The 16,013-nt window shown below is 44.0% G+C and overlaps 5 protein-coding genes and 1 non-coding gene across 6 annotated transcripts; 2 read left to right on the top strand and 4 right to left on the bottom strand.

Moving 5' to 3' along the window:
• Nucleotides 1-210: 210 nt before the first annotated feature.
• Nucleotides 211-786, top strand: CANTADRAFT_21299 (uncharacterized protein; the record flags this gene model as incomplete). Its single annotated transcript, XM_020206682.1, has 1 exon — nucleotides 211-786. The coding sequence occupies one exon, from the start codon at nucleotides 211-213 to the stop codon at nucleotides 784-786; it is 576 nt and encodes a 191-aa protein (XP_020065155.1).
• A 449-nt stretch (nucleotides 787-1,235) lies between these two features.
• On the bottom strand, nucleotides 1,236-1,994 carry CANTADRAFT_49967 (uncharacterized protein; the record flags this gene model as incomplete). Its single annotated transcript, XM_020209778.1, has 1 exon — nucleotides 1,236-1,994. One exon carries the CDS (start codon nucleotides 1,992-1,994, stop codon nucleotides 1,236-1,238), a length of 759 nt encoding a protein of 252 aa, XP_020065154.1.
• Nucleotides 1,995-2,478: 484 nt separating this feature from the next.
• Nucleotides 2,479-3,399, top strand: CANTADRAFT_50079 (uncharacterized protein; the record flags this gene model as incomplete). Its single annotated transcript, XM_020209788.1, has 1 exon — nucleotides 2,479-3,399. The coding sequence occupies one exon, from the start codon at nucleotides 2,479-2,481 to the stop codon at nucleotides 3,397-3,399; it is 921 nt and encodes a 306-aa protein (XP_020065153.1).
• Nucleotides 3,400-3,541: 142 nt separating this feature from the next.
• CANTADRAFT_5707 (uncharacterized protein) lies at nucleotides 3,542-6,343 on the bottom strand (the record flags this gene model as incomplete). Its single annotated transcript, XM_020210657.1, has 1 exon — nucleotides 3,542-6,343. The coding sequence occupies one exon, from the start codon at nucleotides 6,341-6,343 to the stop codon at nucleotides 3,542-3,544; it is 2,802 nt and encodes a 933-aa protein (XP_020065152.1).
• A 5,428-nt stretch (nucleotides 6,344-11,771) lies between these two features.
• On the bottom strand, nucleotides 11,772-13,638 carry VMA13 (H(+)-transporting V1 sector ATPase subunit H). Its single transcript, XM_020207533.1, has 2 exons — nucleotides 13,579-13,638; nucleotides 11,772-13,320 (listed from the first exon to the last, which is right to left on the bottom strand). Exons 1-2 carry the CDS (start codon nucleotides 13,591-13,593, stop codon nucleotides 11,896-11,898), a joined length of 1,440 nt encoding a protein of 479 aa, XP_020065151.1. The 5' UTR covers nucleotides 13,594-13,638; the 3' UTR covers nucleotides 11,772-11,895.
• Nucleotides 13,639-13,866: 228 nt separating this feature from the next.
• Nucleotides 13,867-13,938, bottom strand: CANTADRAFT_t90. Its single transcript has one exon. It is a non-coding gene; the product is annotated as a tRNA-His (tRNA).
• Nucleotides 13,939-16,013: the final 2,075 nt, after the last annotated feature.

The following is a 16,013-nucleotide window of genomic DNA, read 5'->3' as shown; positions in this document are numbered from 1 at the left end:
GTTGGTGCTAGTGTCGATGTCGGTAAGAGACATATTGGTGCTGACGTTGGCGCACAAGTTGCCGCTGACGTCTTAGGCCTTGTTGGTGTTGACGTTGGAGCCGGTGTTGGTGTTGATGTTGGCAAGAGAAGTCTTGACATTGAACAAAATCTTGGATATGGATTATTTGATGTTCTTAGACAAAGTTTGAACAACGTTGGTCAAAGTGTTATGAAAACTTTCAGTGGTAATGTACCTCAAGCCTCCTTCAGCGTTTCTGATGTTGCTTGGGTCAAGGATGACTTGTTTAAGGTTACCATTAATTTTGAAACTATCGAATCGGCTAAGCTTTTCGCTAAGTTCCAAGATGAATTAAGTGATCTCAAGCTTGAAAACACTGGAGTTGAAGACGAAATACTTATGTGGGACGGTAGTTCTCACAGTAAGATCGATAACTTCTCCAAATGGTCCTCTACAGTTTTAGTCAAAGCATCCAAGCACAATGACCTTTACTGTCTTCCAGATGACTTTGCCATCAAGTTTAACTGGAATGCCAGGGACACTAGCGAATTACATGCCCAATGGAGCAAGTACTTCGACACCACATACGAATATACCTTATCAAAGGATTTCGGAACTTCTTTAACTTCGACAAAGAACATTAAGATCGAAAGAAGATGTATGGAATCCTCATCAAACAGCACCTCAATTGCTGATGCCAACTATGATGTTGGAGTTTTGGAACAATGGCAAGCCAGTTCCAATGTGCTTCCAAACTTCTGTTGGACTAAGCATTGCTCCGCTTAATTTTTTGGTCATAGAAAGTCGAGAGCTAATAATCAAGTTATTACCCCAACCAATAACTCATAGGTTCAGTTTGTCGGTGTTATTTCGTTTCACATTAAATGATTTTGTGTTTATATGCTAACATTATTCACCAGTTTAGTTAGTTAGTTAGAATTAATTATAGTATATATGTACAAATGTCATAAGATTTCAGTTTAGTTGAGTCGTCGAATGTGTACTTTTGTCTTCGGGGTTCAGCATTGTTTCGACTATCTTGAATTATGATTTAAGTATGGGAGGTTTTGAATTTTTATGGATGATGTTTCATATCCTACGTGTCAAGGTTTCTATAATTTTCTCAATACACAATATCTTATCGTTTACTCTTTGTTTGGCCAAGCCGAGAGTGTATTTTGACAACTAGTTTGCCGGGCCTATTTTGTTAGGGACCATTACGTGGGTGTGATCAACTATGATTGAAGTTCCAGGTGAGAACTGGCACTCATTTCTGCCAATTCGTGGTTTTCGGGTGAGATGTTAGAGGAGGTCGCTGTTGCGGACGAGGCGCCCACCGAGCGTGCTCTAGACTGGAGTCTCTTGGCTATGACAGCGTCGTATTTGGAGCTTTTTCTTTGCTTCAAGTACCTCCAAGTGAAGTATGCCACGGGAACGTAGGACAACAAGACCACCTTGATCAACAACTGGTAATGCAGCGAGTCGTCGACGAAGCCTAGACTCAAGAAGGTCAAGATCATCTCAGAAATCAACGCTATGGGGAAGGTGAGATAGAAGTTGTGATACTGCAACCAGAAGAGAAAATGGGGCGTGGAGCCTCTGGCACGGATGCGGAACGCATGGAACGAGAAGTGGATGAAGTTCATGAGGCACCACGATAGTATCAAGAACGAGTAGGAGGTGTGCTTGGCCACCTTTGGATGGGGGAAGATCACTCCGTAGCACACCCATACCATTCTGGACCCGTTGAAGAGGTTCCAGAGATCGTTTACCGAGAGCTGAGTCTTGACCAATGTCTTTTGCATGAAGAAGCTAACCAACGGGATCATGGAAACTACATGGAAGAAGTCAGCAATGCCTCCTGGTAGGAACTTTCTTCCTACCAACGGCAAAAGGATGGCAAACCGTCCGAGACAGCAGAACCAGAGGGTGGCAGCTGCGGTGTTCCAGAAGAACACGAACTTGAGGTGGGTGGGGAGGGTATATCTAGGCATGGTAGGCTAACTTTGGAGGTCGTTCTGTGGGAGATTAGGTGGACAATACTTTATTGGTTGAATCAGGATATGTTTCCTGTCGATTAAGTAATTCTTTGCTGGTAGAATCGGTTATGCTTTCCTGGTCGAATCTATAACTTTGCACTTGTTGAGTCAGTTGCTCTTGAATCTATTCTTTCTGTCGAATCAGATTAGCAAGCAGACCTTGGGGGTTCGAATATGATGGCTGTGTAGACTGCCAGAACGCTGTATTTGGGGACCGTAAGCTGATGGGATAAGCTGTTTGTCGTTTCTTATGATGATTCCAGAGTTCGATTGTACGGATGGGTCAAGTATAATCAGCTGCTTGGAGTAGATAGACAGACTCTTCTGGCGTAGCACTAAACGTTACTATGCTGGTGGCTACTCCAGTGTCGCATCTCGCGACATCCGACACGACAAACGCGTACAACTCATCTATGGCCATCGCTCTAAAACACCAGATATGAAGTTGGCAGCAGTATTGTCAGTGGTGTTCGGCATCCTCGTTGCCGTCCAGGCAGCGTGGAGCAAAGAGGACTACGAAATCTTCAGCTTGAACGACAAAATCCAGCAGGATTTGGGCATCGACACCACGTTCTACTCGTGGTTGGAATTGGCCCAGGGGCCCAGGGCCACCACCAAGGAGATCACCAAGGCGTACAGAAAGAAGTCGCGGCTCCTCCACCCCGACAAGTTCGCTGGAGCTACCCGCAAGGCCAAACGGGACGCCGAGGAACGGTTCCAGCGGTTGTCGTTGGTGGGTAACATCTTGAGAGACCATTCGTTGAGAAAGAGGTACGACTACTTCTATGCCAAGGGCTTTCCCACCTGGAAGGGCACTGGCTACTACTACTCCAAGTACAGACCTGGCTTCGTGTTCACATTGTTCTTGTTGTACTTAATTTTCAGCGGGTTCCACTTCGTGGCATTGAAAATCAACAGATCTCAGGACTACAAGCGTATCGCTGCATTGAAGGAGCAGATCAAGAAGCAGGCATGGGGTGGCTCATTGATCCCTCCCATGGATGGCTCGGACAGAAAGCTTCTGAGCGACAACGGAAAGACCTTCGTTGTCAAGCCTGATGGCTCGGTGTATTTTGTGGATGGTGATAGTGACGACGCTTTGGTTCCTTTGGACGAAAACGACATCAACACTGCGCCAGGCTTCAAGGATTCCTTGCTCTACAAGATCCCCTGTCACCTCTGGAACCTCACTTTGGGGAGATGGGCTGGAAAAATCGATACCAATGTCGTGTTTGAAAACCCCAAAAAGGAACCAGAACCAGAAATCAAAAAAAAGACAAAGAAAACAGCCCAAAGAGGAAAGAAAATCGAGTTGCCAAACGGTAAAGTGGTTTATTCCAGACCTGGAAGGAAGAACTGATCACAATAATCCAGTTTTTGCAGTCATTACTTAAAGATATATTCGCAACTACCATTGCCGATTACAAAGTAAAATATTTATTCGTATACTTTAGAATGCACTATGCAATATTAGCTTAGTAGTGATACCTAGCCTAAATCGTTTAGTCGTTATGCTTTGGAACCCTTCTCAACTCGTTCAGATCGGCCTCCTCATCAGACGAGCTGGACCCTGATAGATTATCCAAAAATTCGTTATCTTGATAACTATCTTGAAATTCATCCTGATCCTCATCCTCTTCGTCTTCGTCTAAGTTGGAGCTTAGGTTTCCACTTGGAGACATGTTCTGGACCCTCACGTCGGGCATATGAATCTCCTCCATATGATCGTCCTCGTCATCACCGTCTCCTTTGTTGTTCCCATGGTCGTTGATAAATAAATAATGGTTGGATTTATCGCCTAAAATTATGGTGTTCTTGTCATTCAGAGGCGTATCAGTGTCGTCAGCATCATTTTCATACGAGTCAAGATCGAGGTACCCAACTGTAGAAGAGTCGAAACCGTAGTCTCTTTCATGCTCCAGTTCCTTAGGGTCTTCGTCTTGTTCACCATCCTCTGGTTCAGCACCCAATACCACGTTATATGTCTCTCTGGTTTTGAGCAATATATCGTTAACAAACCACTCCCAATTGTCTGACAGAATTGCCTTGACTATAATTGGGGAAATTAGATCTGGTTTGTATAAAGATGTGAATTTAACCACCTCCTCACTAATCAATATTATATGTCCCATATACCCAGGCCTAGGACTTTCATCTGTTTTGTATGAGCTAACAATTAGTTCTGTCAAGTCACATTTTTCAGGTTTGAAGAGTTCAACAATCAAGAATGAGTTATAAGAATTCAATTTTCCATTGAAAATTTGCTGAATCAAATCAAACACCACGTTATGAAAAAAGTTGTGCCATGGAAATTTGGTGAACTTGAGAATTATATCAAGTAAAAGACCCAGGTCAATCAACTTTATCTTGAAATAATCACCGATACATGGATTTCCTCTAATGGCCTGATCTCTCTTTTCGCAAACAAATGGATTTTCGGGTGAAATTGTAGGCTCTTCATCTTCTGAGTCATCCTCATAATGATCAGTTTTCAATGCTTCCAATACCTTTGAGTAATCCTCATCTCCGTCCTCAAAATGTATATCATCTAACGATACATCATCCAATCCGTTTGTCACATCATTCACGGACAAATCACCAGACGACTCAAAGATTATGGACTCATTGAGAGCATTCTTTAGTCTCTTATTTTGTTGAGATCTAATATGGTCTCTGATTTTGATAATAGATTTAATTTTTTTTGAATTGAGCAAGATCATATTTGAGCAATGCAACAACTCTGCAATTAACTCAGATATCTTGAATTTAGTGAATCCGAGCTTCTCTTTCGAGGATACCTCCATAGTCACTAATCCTGCTAAACTGACCAAGTGGTCCGAGAAGATACGCAACATTTCACCTAAGTTGATTGGATCTCTAGGGCTTGGTGGGTTCTGTTCGAAATCCTTCAACCATTGAAACATAATATACGAGTTGATTTCTCCTGTTCCGTTGTCGGCGTTGTTCAACATTGAGCTGTAGGAGCCACAGTTCAAATCGTAGTCAGAATTGTTTTTTCTGATAAGCTCTATAATAATACCCACACAATTGTTGATCCCGTGTTTGTTGGATTGGTAGCCATAACTAGTCTCTGGACCCTTGTATAACATGATATCACGAATCATGGTCGTTATAATTTTTGGGGAAACCAACTCTCTAGTCAATTGGTTTGGACCTATATTAGTTTCCAAAACAACTGCCAATGCTGTATTCGATGAAATAGTGATCAAAGCCTTTATGAAATCTGTGGCAGCTGTTTGTTTGAAAAACAATTCATGGTTGGGTATTTTTCTATTTTCGTTTTCAGATGCAAACGTATCATCCAGTTCAGACTCAAACTGGCTGGGATCCGGTTTCAAGATTTCAATTAACTTGGGAATCAAATTTTGCAGGGACAAAGTCTCCAAAATACCGGTTGGAGAGTCAGGCTTGTCAGTTTGAATTATGCGAAGAAAGAAATCCATCAACATAGGAATCTCTATTTTAGCAAGAAAAGTGTCAACCAAGTTTGGTTGTCTTCTGATGAAATTTAGAAGTTCAATGCTGTTGGTGTCCATCAATTGATCCAAGATATGAATCAAGTACGACACAGAGGGGGAGCTTTCCTTGAGGTTAGGCAAGAACAAGATCAGCCATAGTTTGGACATTATGATGGGGGTTTCGATGATTCTGTTCAGTATGATCCAGAGATCAATTGATAATATGTCTGAGGAAGTTTGGATGCATCTGCGTATTTTGTCGTCCTTGCTTTCTACTTCTGCTTTAGGATCCGATTCCCCATCGATTTCTGACTCTGTGGCGGGGGGGTTTTCATGTTCGTCCTCTTCGATTTCGATCTGGTTGTCGAGATTGGAGTCTACTTTGTCTTCCAGCTCACGGATCAACTTCTGCAACGCTTCTTCGTCCTTGAGGCCCTGCTCGTAGAAAAAGTCAACGCTGCTGACGAGGTAGTCGAGGAAGCCATTGAGGATGTGGGGCTGGAGCAAGAGCTCCAACAACTTGACGCCTCTGCCATCCTTGGTGGTGGTGTTCTCGTTAGTGGAGGACGCTAGCGATACCACGTCCGAGTTGGCCGAGCCATTGGCGGCAGTGGCGGTGTCGAGGCTCTGCAGAAACTGGAAGCTGGTCTGCTTGTTATTGAAGTTGCCCTTGATGTTGTGGAACTCGTTGAGGAGCTCCTCTGCCAAAGTGGGGTCGCCGACGAGGTCGTCGACCGTTACGGTCGAGAAGTCTTGCACGGAGTCCAAGAACTTCTGGAGCTGGGTGTTGTTGTTGAGGCCATTGGAGAACGGCCAGAACGACATGGTGGTGGGAAAACGTCCTGGTTTTGGCGGCCTGGCAGTGTCGAGCGGGTCTCTACGGATGGTTGCAGTCTCCGTGTGAACCTCGTGGTGTGTGTTCGGGTGCCTCCAGGTGGAGTTTGATAACAGATATAGCCAGTGCTCAGTGATCGCTATTTGATTTGTTGGTCACATGAAGACGGGTGTGAGGGAGCAGTGGGAGGTCAGGCTGGGACGAGACGGAGAGAACGGAGAGGACGGAGAGGACGGAGAGCGGAGAGGACGGAGAGGTGGAGAAGATGGATGCTACGCAGAGGCTACGGTGGACATGGGCGTGGGATGTTATGGACTAAGCAGCACTAGTAGCCGTCAGAATCTTGGATGTATGATAAGGCACTGAGGCTGGAGATTTGGCGGGAGCTGGCGGGAGCTGGCGGGAGCGTAGTGGCAGTGGCGCGAGCGTAGTGGGGGTGGTGCCTGGCACTCTCGCGAGAGCCTCGGAAGGTTCATGGGGGAACCGTTTTGACCGAACCCAACCGAAGAACGGCCAACAGGGACGCTTTTTGTGTTGTGGAAGCGACGGAAGCTCTATTGCAGACTCCTCTACTTCCGCTTGGGTGTTTATTTGCAGACTCCACTACTTCAGCGTGGAATTGTGTCTTTTTGGCGAATTATTTTCTCGACATTGTACTATTTTTGGATGGTGATTACATCGGCAGCTTCGCTGGTAATTGTAGCCTTGCTAGCCATCATAAGCATAATTACTCCGAACTGGTTATGGGATAGGGCATTAATTCCAGCATTTTACCTGGTTTTTCTTATCTCAATGCCAGGTTGGTTGTAGGGACATTGGGAAGGGTAAAAAAATATTATTGCCAACCGTTGCGAGGCTTACATACTTGGAAGTAATATGTACCTTATTCGTAGAATCTATTCTTTTGTGCATAATTAACGAGTTACGCCTTTAATACGGGATTTTTTATATCTATTAAATGAGCTAGCGATTCCTAAAAAACTAAAATTCTAGGAGTATTAACATAGCGATAAATTCCAAAACTTTCTAGGGGGCCACATGACTATGATTGTATTTTCCTGGTTCGAATCAGACACTCGACCACCATAATACATGGCCAACAGTATACATGAAAATTGCGGCAATTCCGCTGTTTTTGTGGATTCCGCTAACCATCAGTTGGTAGAGCATGCAAAATATCCAACGCCCGCTTGTACTCCCTTTCGTAAAATGCTATCAACTCGGAGGCATACTCTTTGACAATGTTCTTACTGTTGGCTGCAGTATGGCGGATCCACTCATGGATCGTCATGGCCTCTTCGTTTTCTGGCATTGCCGATATGAAGTTGGTCAACTCGCTATCATAATCGTCATGTAGGTCATTTTGAGACTTAGTGAGCTCCTTCAAATCGGCAGATGTGCCTTCCATATTATTAAGAGTCTCCAAAAAGGGAGCTACGGATGAAGGCACCCATTCCAGATTCCGCAGGTCACCAGCTGAAGATCTTATGCTTTTGCTTTCCGAAGCAACTTCCTTACGTGGAGTACTTGCCTCAAGCCCACTAAAGGTGGTATTGCCATCAATTTTGCTACTTCTGTGTGAGGCAATGGAGGATCGAGTATATTGAGCCACTGGTTCCAGCGAGTCGCGACTCTTCAACTGTTCTATGGTGCCAGCACCATTTGGACTGGTCTTTTGCAGTACTACTCCAGGAGAGGACTCCCGAATCAGATGACTGAGCCGGGGTTTAGAAAGCTCACTCCCTTGAAGACTGCGTGGGGATTCTCCCAGAAATGCAGCACTGGACCGGGAGTTTTCATTATTGATGGGCACTGTAATCTCCGGTTCCAGTGGCGGTACGAGTGTGTCATACTCTGATTTTGAGTTCTCGACCTCGGTGGGGCTGTCACTTCTTTGGGAGGAGTCCCTGATATTTTTAGAGTTATCAGCTGGAATCTGCTTAGAAGAAACACTGTTGCTTTCTTCGAAAACGCTTTTTAGCGGAATCTGTATACCGTTCGTGGTGCTATGTTCATGGTCAACACTATCTCCTTTAGTCTGAAAATCATCAGAGTTAGTTTTGGCTGGATGAATTTCAGGATGCAGACTGTAAGTATTGTTTCCACTAGATATATTTAGACTGCTTTTGCTCTCCGTCAGGATTCGATCATCAAGCTGTAGCGAGATCTCATTGTCCAACTGCTCGTTATCATATTCGTCTCCACCATTACTTTCAATGTCCTTTTTAATATCTTCATCCTCTGAACCTGAGGATGGAGATTTTTCATCTGCTGACAATTCTATGGACTTCAGTAGCTCACGGTTTATTTCCTTGATATCCTTGATATATTCTGAATACAAGTTAGTGTCAGATGAGTCTTCTTCCGAAGAAAAGTTCAACACTCTTCTTCTCAGATGGGGAGAGCTTTTTACAGAACTCGCAGCAGATGCAGTGTTTCTTCCAGAAGCCAGTTGGTCAATGTCCTCAGTATCAGACTTCAAGTTCCCTCTCTTGTCATTTTCTTGCACTAACTCTAGTTTCATATCATCCACTTGGTCCATTATGACTCCTTTATCACTGCTCAATATATCTTTTCTTGATTCTGAGCTATTTGTTTTGTTCTTGTTCGTCTCATCTTGTTCGCTTTCACCCTCCTTTTCACCAGGAACAATTCCTAGATCATAAGGATTCTCCTTTTGAAAACTAGTTATATTATCCTGAATGATCTCGTCATCCTGATTTATATCTGTAGAAACTGAAACATCGGCTGGTAACTCATTTTGAATAGGGCTTTCCAATTTTAACTTTACTGGTGGACTTTCTGATCTTTGTAACACAACTGGTACAAATTTCGTTTTCGTTAGGCCAAGCCCATCCAATAAAGGCTTGTGTTTCTTTCTCTTGGAATCAAACAAATCATCGTCAAACGATGCATCGAAAATATTGGGCTTGGCCCGTTTTTTGGTTGGTTTTTTTGCTAAAGAGAAGTTATCCAATTTGATAGGCGAATTTTGTGGTTCCAATTTAATAACGTTATTGATGTCTGCCTTGGGTTTGGCGAGCGGCTGCTCTAACATTGCTGGACTAATATTTTTCTCCCAAAACTCCACATTGTTCTCGCCGTATTCATCATCATTATGGACAGAAGTTTCGAACACCATTGGAGGTGTGGGGGAATGTGACTTTCTGATGAGCCTTAACTTTTTTGATTTTGCTGGTCTGGGTTCGTCTCCATCCTGGGGATCAAGTGTAGACCTCTTACCAAATACTGGTTTGGGTGGCACTTTGATCTCTTTTTCCTCTAAGTCCTTTGTTGGTTTCTTTTTGGTTTCTGGTTGGTGAATTTGGATGGAGTTATTGGCAGTAGACTCAAAACTAGAGTCTGGTACAAATTCAGATTCATATGAAGCATCTGAAGCATCTTCTTCACTATCTCCAGAATCAGATACATCGGTATCTGAATCTTCGGAAATTTCATTTTCCTCATCGTCTGAAGCTTCCTTATCGGAGTTATGCCCTGATATTTCTCCAGAATCTTGCGATTCTTCTGAATCTTGAATTTTATCTGACTCCTGAGAAATACGAGGATTTGGCTCTTCGGTTTTCTTTCTGTCTTTGAAAGTTTTAGAGGCCTTGGAAACAACTATCTCAGTCAATGTTTTACTTTCGTTTAGACTCTCGTCTTCCTGCTTATCTAGGTTTTCTAAGTGGATATCAGCTTCTTCCTTATTATTTGGGCTATCTTCAGGCGCATTGCTGGACAGACTAGACTGCTGCTGGGACAAATCTTCAACTATGTCCGAGTTTTCCTTGCGTGCGTGGTAAATGGGCATGGAAAACTGTGAAGATTTTCGAGAAACACTAGTGGATACTTTTTGAGTCACTCCCATGAATTCGTTAAACAAATCTTCATCTGGCAATTTATTCCAATATGCGTCATTGGGATCTTTGGTGGAACCCACAGCATTAGTTCTTTTCTTTGGTATTTTCAAGTCAGACTCTATCTGAAACGCAGGGGAGTGTGATTTAGCTGGAGGTTTTGGAGAACTATGTTGGAGGGTGTCAACACTATATACAGATGGTGTTGACTTATTGCTATTATCTTGTGATTTGTTCTCAGATAGAGGTATTAAATTATCTGGCTCAATCAACGAATCATTTGAAGTCAAATAGTCCGAATTGTTTCCTATTGGATTTGGTTTTGCTTGATCATCTTCGTACTGGTCAACCGACACATCTGAGTCCACTGCAGAGGGGTCTGGAAGCCTGGAGGCATTATTTGTATCGGGATTCGCATTACTACCATTGAAGCTTTCCTCGTACGCATCCGAGGCGTCAGATTGATCATCGGAATCAGATAAAATTCCCAAGAACATATTCCTGGTTCCACTGGTAATTCTCTTGGGTCTCACTCGTATCTCCTGGGAGTCTGATGGCTCAACAGACTTCTCTCTCATGGAACTATCTCTCAGCGATTCATGTTCCGTATATGATCTGACAAAATAACACTCAGGAAAATTCAATCTGTGTTCATCCACGGGAATATCCTCTTTCTCCCATTGGTCTAATGTACACCCACAATATATGCAAAACACTCTATCCTCACCTGAGCTTAGTGGGGTATATATGAATCCTGCTTTGGCCAAGCTCTTGCTATTAGGAACAAACCCTTTCTTGGTATCCAACGGGAAGACCTTTCCATATGAGCTTAGACGGAATTTCACGGCCTCGGAGTCTAAGGGTGCCAGCAAAATCGACAACGGCTCGTTCTTCCAGAAGTCGTTCCGATCTTCCCACGAGGAGTACTGTTCCCTGGCTCTAGCTGATTTCATTACTACCGCCAAGAGGCAGGTCTCGTGCTTTTGAAAGTGTTTTGTAGTGATGGCTGTAATATCGGCCTTCTTGCTGACGGTTTCAGGTTTATGGCAGAACGAACACAATATACGGTTAGGGTTTGACTTCACTGGCGAGTAGTAGAAGCCCGATTCCACCAAATCTGCCACCAAAGCAGGATTGTTATAGTCTGACCAGCTGAATTCCTTGTCACTGTTGGGAATGCTGACAGGAGTCTCGAAGGACTGGAGCCTGTTCTCCTTGAACTTCATGGTTTCTTTCTTTGGAGGTCTCATTGGGCAAACATTGTCTTGAATGAGTCAGCCTTGAAGGGGAAATGAGTGTAGTGGTGACTAGAAGGGTGGTGGGAGCGAGTCGTTGCAGAATTTGGTGCCAGGTCCCCCGGTCTGGTATTCAATGGAGAGACAAGATGAGTTGATGGTGTGTTTATGATCTGACGCGGTGCGGGCACGATGGATAGCGGGGTGGCAGGAGGAGATGCTCGCTAGCGGAAGAGGCGGTGGTGGCACGGGGAGGATTTCGGCGCGGGAGGTGGAAAATCTCTCGGGGGCGTAGCGACAGTTGCTGCGAACTCGTGGCAGGACACTCTCGATCTGGCACACTCTAGCGGCGGGGTTCGCGGTGGAGTCGCTGGCTACACATTCTATCTAGATGAAATAAATTGAATCAAGATTACTAGAGAATTAAATTTTATACTGACCGGTGGCTCAGAAACTGTGTCCAACCAACAACTGGATGGTTCTTAAAGCCTCGTACTTCAATTCGTTGTCACCGTTGTTATCGTCTAAGAACTGCATGATCAATAACTTGTATTGTCCGCCCTTTTCAGTGTTAATGAAGTTGATCAAGTCTTGGCCTATGTTCTTGATCAAGAATTGGAGATCATTCAACAAAATCACTCTGGTCGATGCACTGTTGTATTCGTCAGAGGACAAGACTTCGAAGATCTTCTTGACCAATTTGAACGAGGAGTCTTTGAATTTTCCAGAGTTCTCAAACCAGAAATCGCTGGACTTGTGGGTTGGAGATGACCAGCTGATCAAGTTGGGGTTTTCCAATTCGGTCAAGTATTCGTCCAAGGACGTCAATCTAGTCTTGACGATCTCGTTCAAGTTGTCGGATAAGTAAGCCAAGTCGGACGAAAGTTCTGCATCACCACCATTTGAAGCAAACTTTCTTTCCTTCAAAAGGTTGATGGCAGCCAAGCCATCGTGGAACAACAATAATTTGATGGTCTTGAATTGTTCCGATTCAGAGGTAGTGACAGAAATAAAGTTCTTCAAAATGCCAACCGAGATTCTAACAATCTTCAACTTGATAGAGTCCTTGGCGATAATGAGCAAACTTCCAATCAAATCTGGGAAGTGGTGCACCAATGCCTTGTTGATTGGCCCACTGAAGGACAACACCCAAGTGGTCAATAACAAGTTGTAGGATAACTGTAAGCCAGAGGAGTTTGGGCTTTTAGCCAGAAGGGTGATTAACTCGTTGATAGGCTTGTAGTGAGAAACTAAACTAGACTTTTCAAAGATGGCCTTGTATGTCTTCGAAATCAATAATTCGAGCAACAATTGAATACCGATGAATTGGTAGTTTGTTTCCTTGTTGGAGAGAAAATGGGAAGAAGACAACACATCGAATATCTTGATGATCACTTCTCTATCAACCTTTGAGGCCACGTCGGTCTTGCTAGCCTTGGAAAGTAAAATCACCAAGTTGTATAAGGATAAGGATTTGATGATGTTGTCCTTGCTTTCCAAGTGCTTCAAGAATGGATCGTATGGCAATGAACTGTCAACCAGTGATAACTTCAATAAGGAGTCAATGAATTCTTGTCCTGGCAAGTTTAACAAGGTGTCGTTGATCAAGGTCAAGACGTTTTTCAACACGTCATCCTTTTCATTAACTTCCAATTTATTCAAAACATTCAAAATGGTGTTGGTATACAAATCTAATTGGGATAAGATGGTGGACTTCTTGTTTTCAGGGGATTGTTTTTCCAAGATCTTGATGTGGTTGGCATCGTCTTCGGAGATGACGCCGGATCTGGACAAACCTTCCCATGGGATGATTCTTTCTCTGATGATCTTTTTCGAATCGGACAAAAATCCACTATCGATGATAAGAGGAGTCTATGGTTAGTATCAAGAATATGGAGGCTCGTCAAAAGAGCAATCCGTTTCAGGCAAGTCCCAACAAAGCCAATGGCTTGACTATTACCATCACGTACTAAGCTTGATTGGCTTTGGAACGTCATCTTAGGCTTATCTCGTAGCCGCTAACCTTTATTCGTCCACTCAACTTATAGGAATACTGGCCACAATTCGAGGGCTGCTCGCACGAGACTGGCGTTGGAAGCACCATCTATGATTGCCGGGTCAAGTACTTACATAATCCGATGACATCTTGGATGGATGTGTTAGTCTAGTGTATCAGAAAGGCACTCAGACTCAAGTTGAACAGAAGATAAATTGGAGGATGAAGATTGTTGCGCGCACGACAAGATTAGGTCAGAAGTGGGTAAATGAGTAAAAGGACTACTGAAGCGCTAAGGGTACTTGGTGGGCAACTACAGCTGCTAAGTGTGGTAGGGTAGGCCATGGTGTAATTTGGTAGTTTTTGGTGGAGTCTGTGACATTTCAAAGGCATCCGTATCCGCTAAAAATTTAAAAAATAACTGCCGGTCCCAGGAATCGAACCTGGGTTTGTTCGGCCACAACGAACTGTACTAACCACTATACGAGACCGGCTGTTTCTTGATTGAGGAAAATACTATAATATAATACCATGTCAGCTGGGTATAAAAATATTGCTGGAAACACGTTGCTATTACTACGTATAGACTTTATCTTATTGTTAAAACATCTGATAGGAAATTGCACTCAAAAAAAATTCATTTTGAATGAAGTCCTTTCCTCAACATCTTCAAGGGCGAACCTGCTACATCGGAAATATACACCATCCTAAGATCGTACCATGATACACATGAGCCATCCAACATCGTTACCCGCATGTCAGACCCCTCAGGGACGCACATAGCCACTACAACCCATGGTATCCTAAATATAGCGACAAGCTACATGGCGGAATTATTTCAAGAAGTAACCCCTCCCCCCAAGGATCAAACTCTCGAATATTTGCGGAAGCACACATGGCGCCTCACGCAAGAACAACGAGAAGCCTTGGAAAATGGAATTACTTTAGAAGAACTAACCGCGGCTCTCGAGAAGGCACCAAAGAACTCCGCACCAGGAGTAGACGGTATATCATATGAATTCCTAAAAGAAACTTGGGAGGTATCTGGCCCACTATTGAAAACGGCCGCAAACAGACTCATCTCCAAAGGGGAACTCCCCCAATCGCTTGCCACCAATTTGATCACACTCATACCCAAGAGAAACAAGCACCAGTCTTTCAACGTCAAGGATTACCGGCCAATTTCGTTGATCCCCAGTGGACTCAAACTAATTTCGTCAATCCTCAACCAACGTATTCTAAAATACGCGGACCATCTCATCGACTTACGTCAAAAAGGGTTCTTGCCCCACAGACACATGAATGAGAATATTGCTCAATTCCGTCAGGTGGTTGACTTCATTAAGGAGCACAGGCAAGATGAAACCCCAGCCATCCTCCTACTAGACTTGGAGAAAGCGTTTGATAGAGTCTCACCATACTTTCTAGAGGAAGTATTGATAGCCTCCAACTTCGGTCCGCTCATAAGACGTGCGATCCGACTGATCACTTTCAAACAGCAAGCCCAATTGTACATCAATAAGTGCTTTGGAGAGAAATTCCCATTGAAGGTGGGGACCCGACAAGGAAATCCCATTTCCCCAGTCCTATTCATACTCACCTTGGAACCTTTTCTTAGCCACATACGCCAGAGTATTCATGGACTCCGCTTCTCTAACAGCTACCTTCATGGAGTCAGGCTAAACTACTCTGCCTACGCAGACGACATAGCCTTATTCATCGAAGAATCGTTAGACTCCCAGATAATCGCGGACGAACTCCTCAAATACCAACAAGTGTCTAACAGCAAGTTTAATCAAGATAAATCCCACATCTATATAAGAGGTTCACCCACAAACGAGGAAGACGAAGAAGCAGAAGGGACAGAGGAAGAGGTACGCCATCCAATCCTCAACTTCCCCGTCAAGAAACTCGCGGCGTCCTCCATTGAGTACTTAGGCTTCAAGCCTATGAACCTCAATTGGACTCATGAGATCTACAAACTCATGCACCTCATGAAAACGCGCTTGATAACGGAACTCCCGGCCACGCTCCGAGCACAAGCGATCAATTCATACTGGTTCTCCAAGCTCTACTTTAGAGACCTACACTCACCAATGCCCAGAGCGGAGTTACAACAGTTAACTCAAAAAATTAGCTGGCTCTTCCCAGGTATTGGCAAGGAAAAAGTCTTCGGATTAAAGGAGAATGGAGGTTACGGAGTGCTCGACATCGACTTGCAACTCAAAGCCAGAAGGGCTTTATACATATACAACACCCTCACCGACACTAAGCACATACACTATGCTATCCTCAGAGGAAAATTACAGAGTATCACCCCGGGTAGNCACGGATGGTTTTGCTTCCTCATGGGAGACAACTATTCCAGAACATTCAGGGTGAAAGAACTCTGTCAACACGTAGATCTCACGGAAGCGGAAAGAGAATACTTGAAGGCATGGTTCTCGTTGANCACCATACGCGGGGACGTCCAAGCGTTCCCAGAGATGTGGGCCAGCAAAGAAGTGGTAGAAGAATCCATACAAAGAGGATGTCTAAAACTAGAAGGATTCCTTGACAACATCCTAGG

The sequence above is a fragment of the Suhomyces tanzawaensis genome (assembly GCF_001661415.1).
Source record: "Suhomyces tanzawaensis NRRL Y-17324 unplaced genomic scaffold CANTAscaffold_3, whole genome shotgun sequence".
Classification (NCBI taxonomy): Eukaryota; Fungi; Ascomycota; class Pichiomycetes; order Serinales; family Debaryomycetaceae; genus Suhomyces; species Suhomyces tanzawaensis.
Note: the sequence above shows the minus strand (reverse complement) of the source record. Positions and strands in the feature narration are given on the sequence as shown.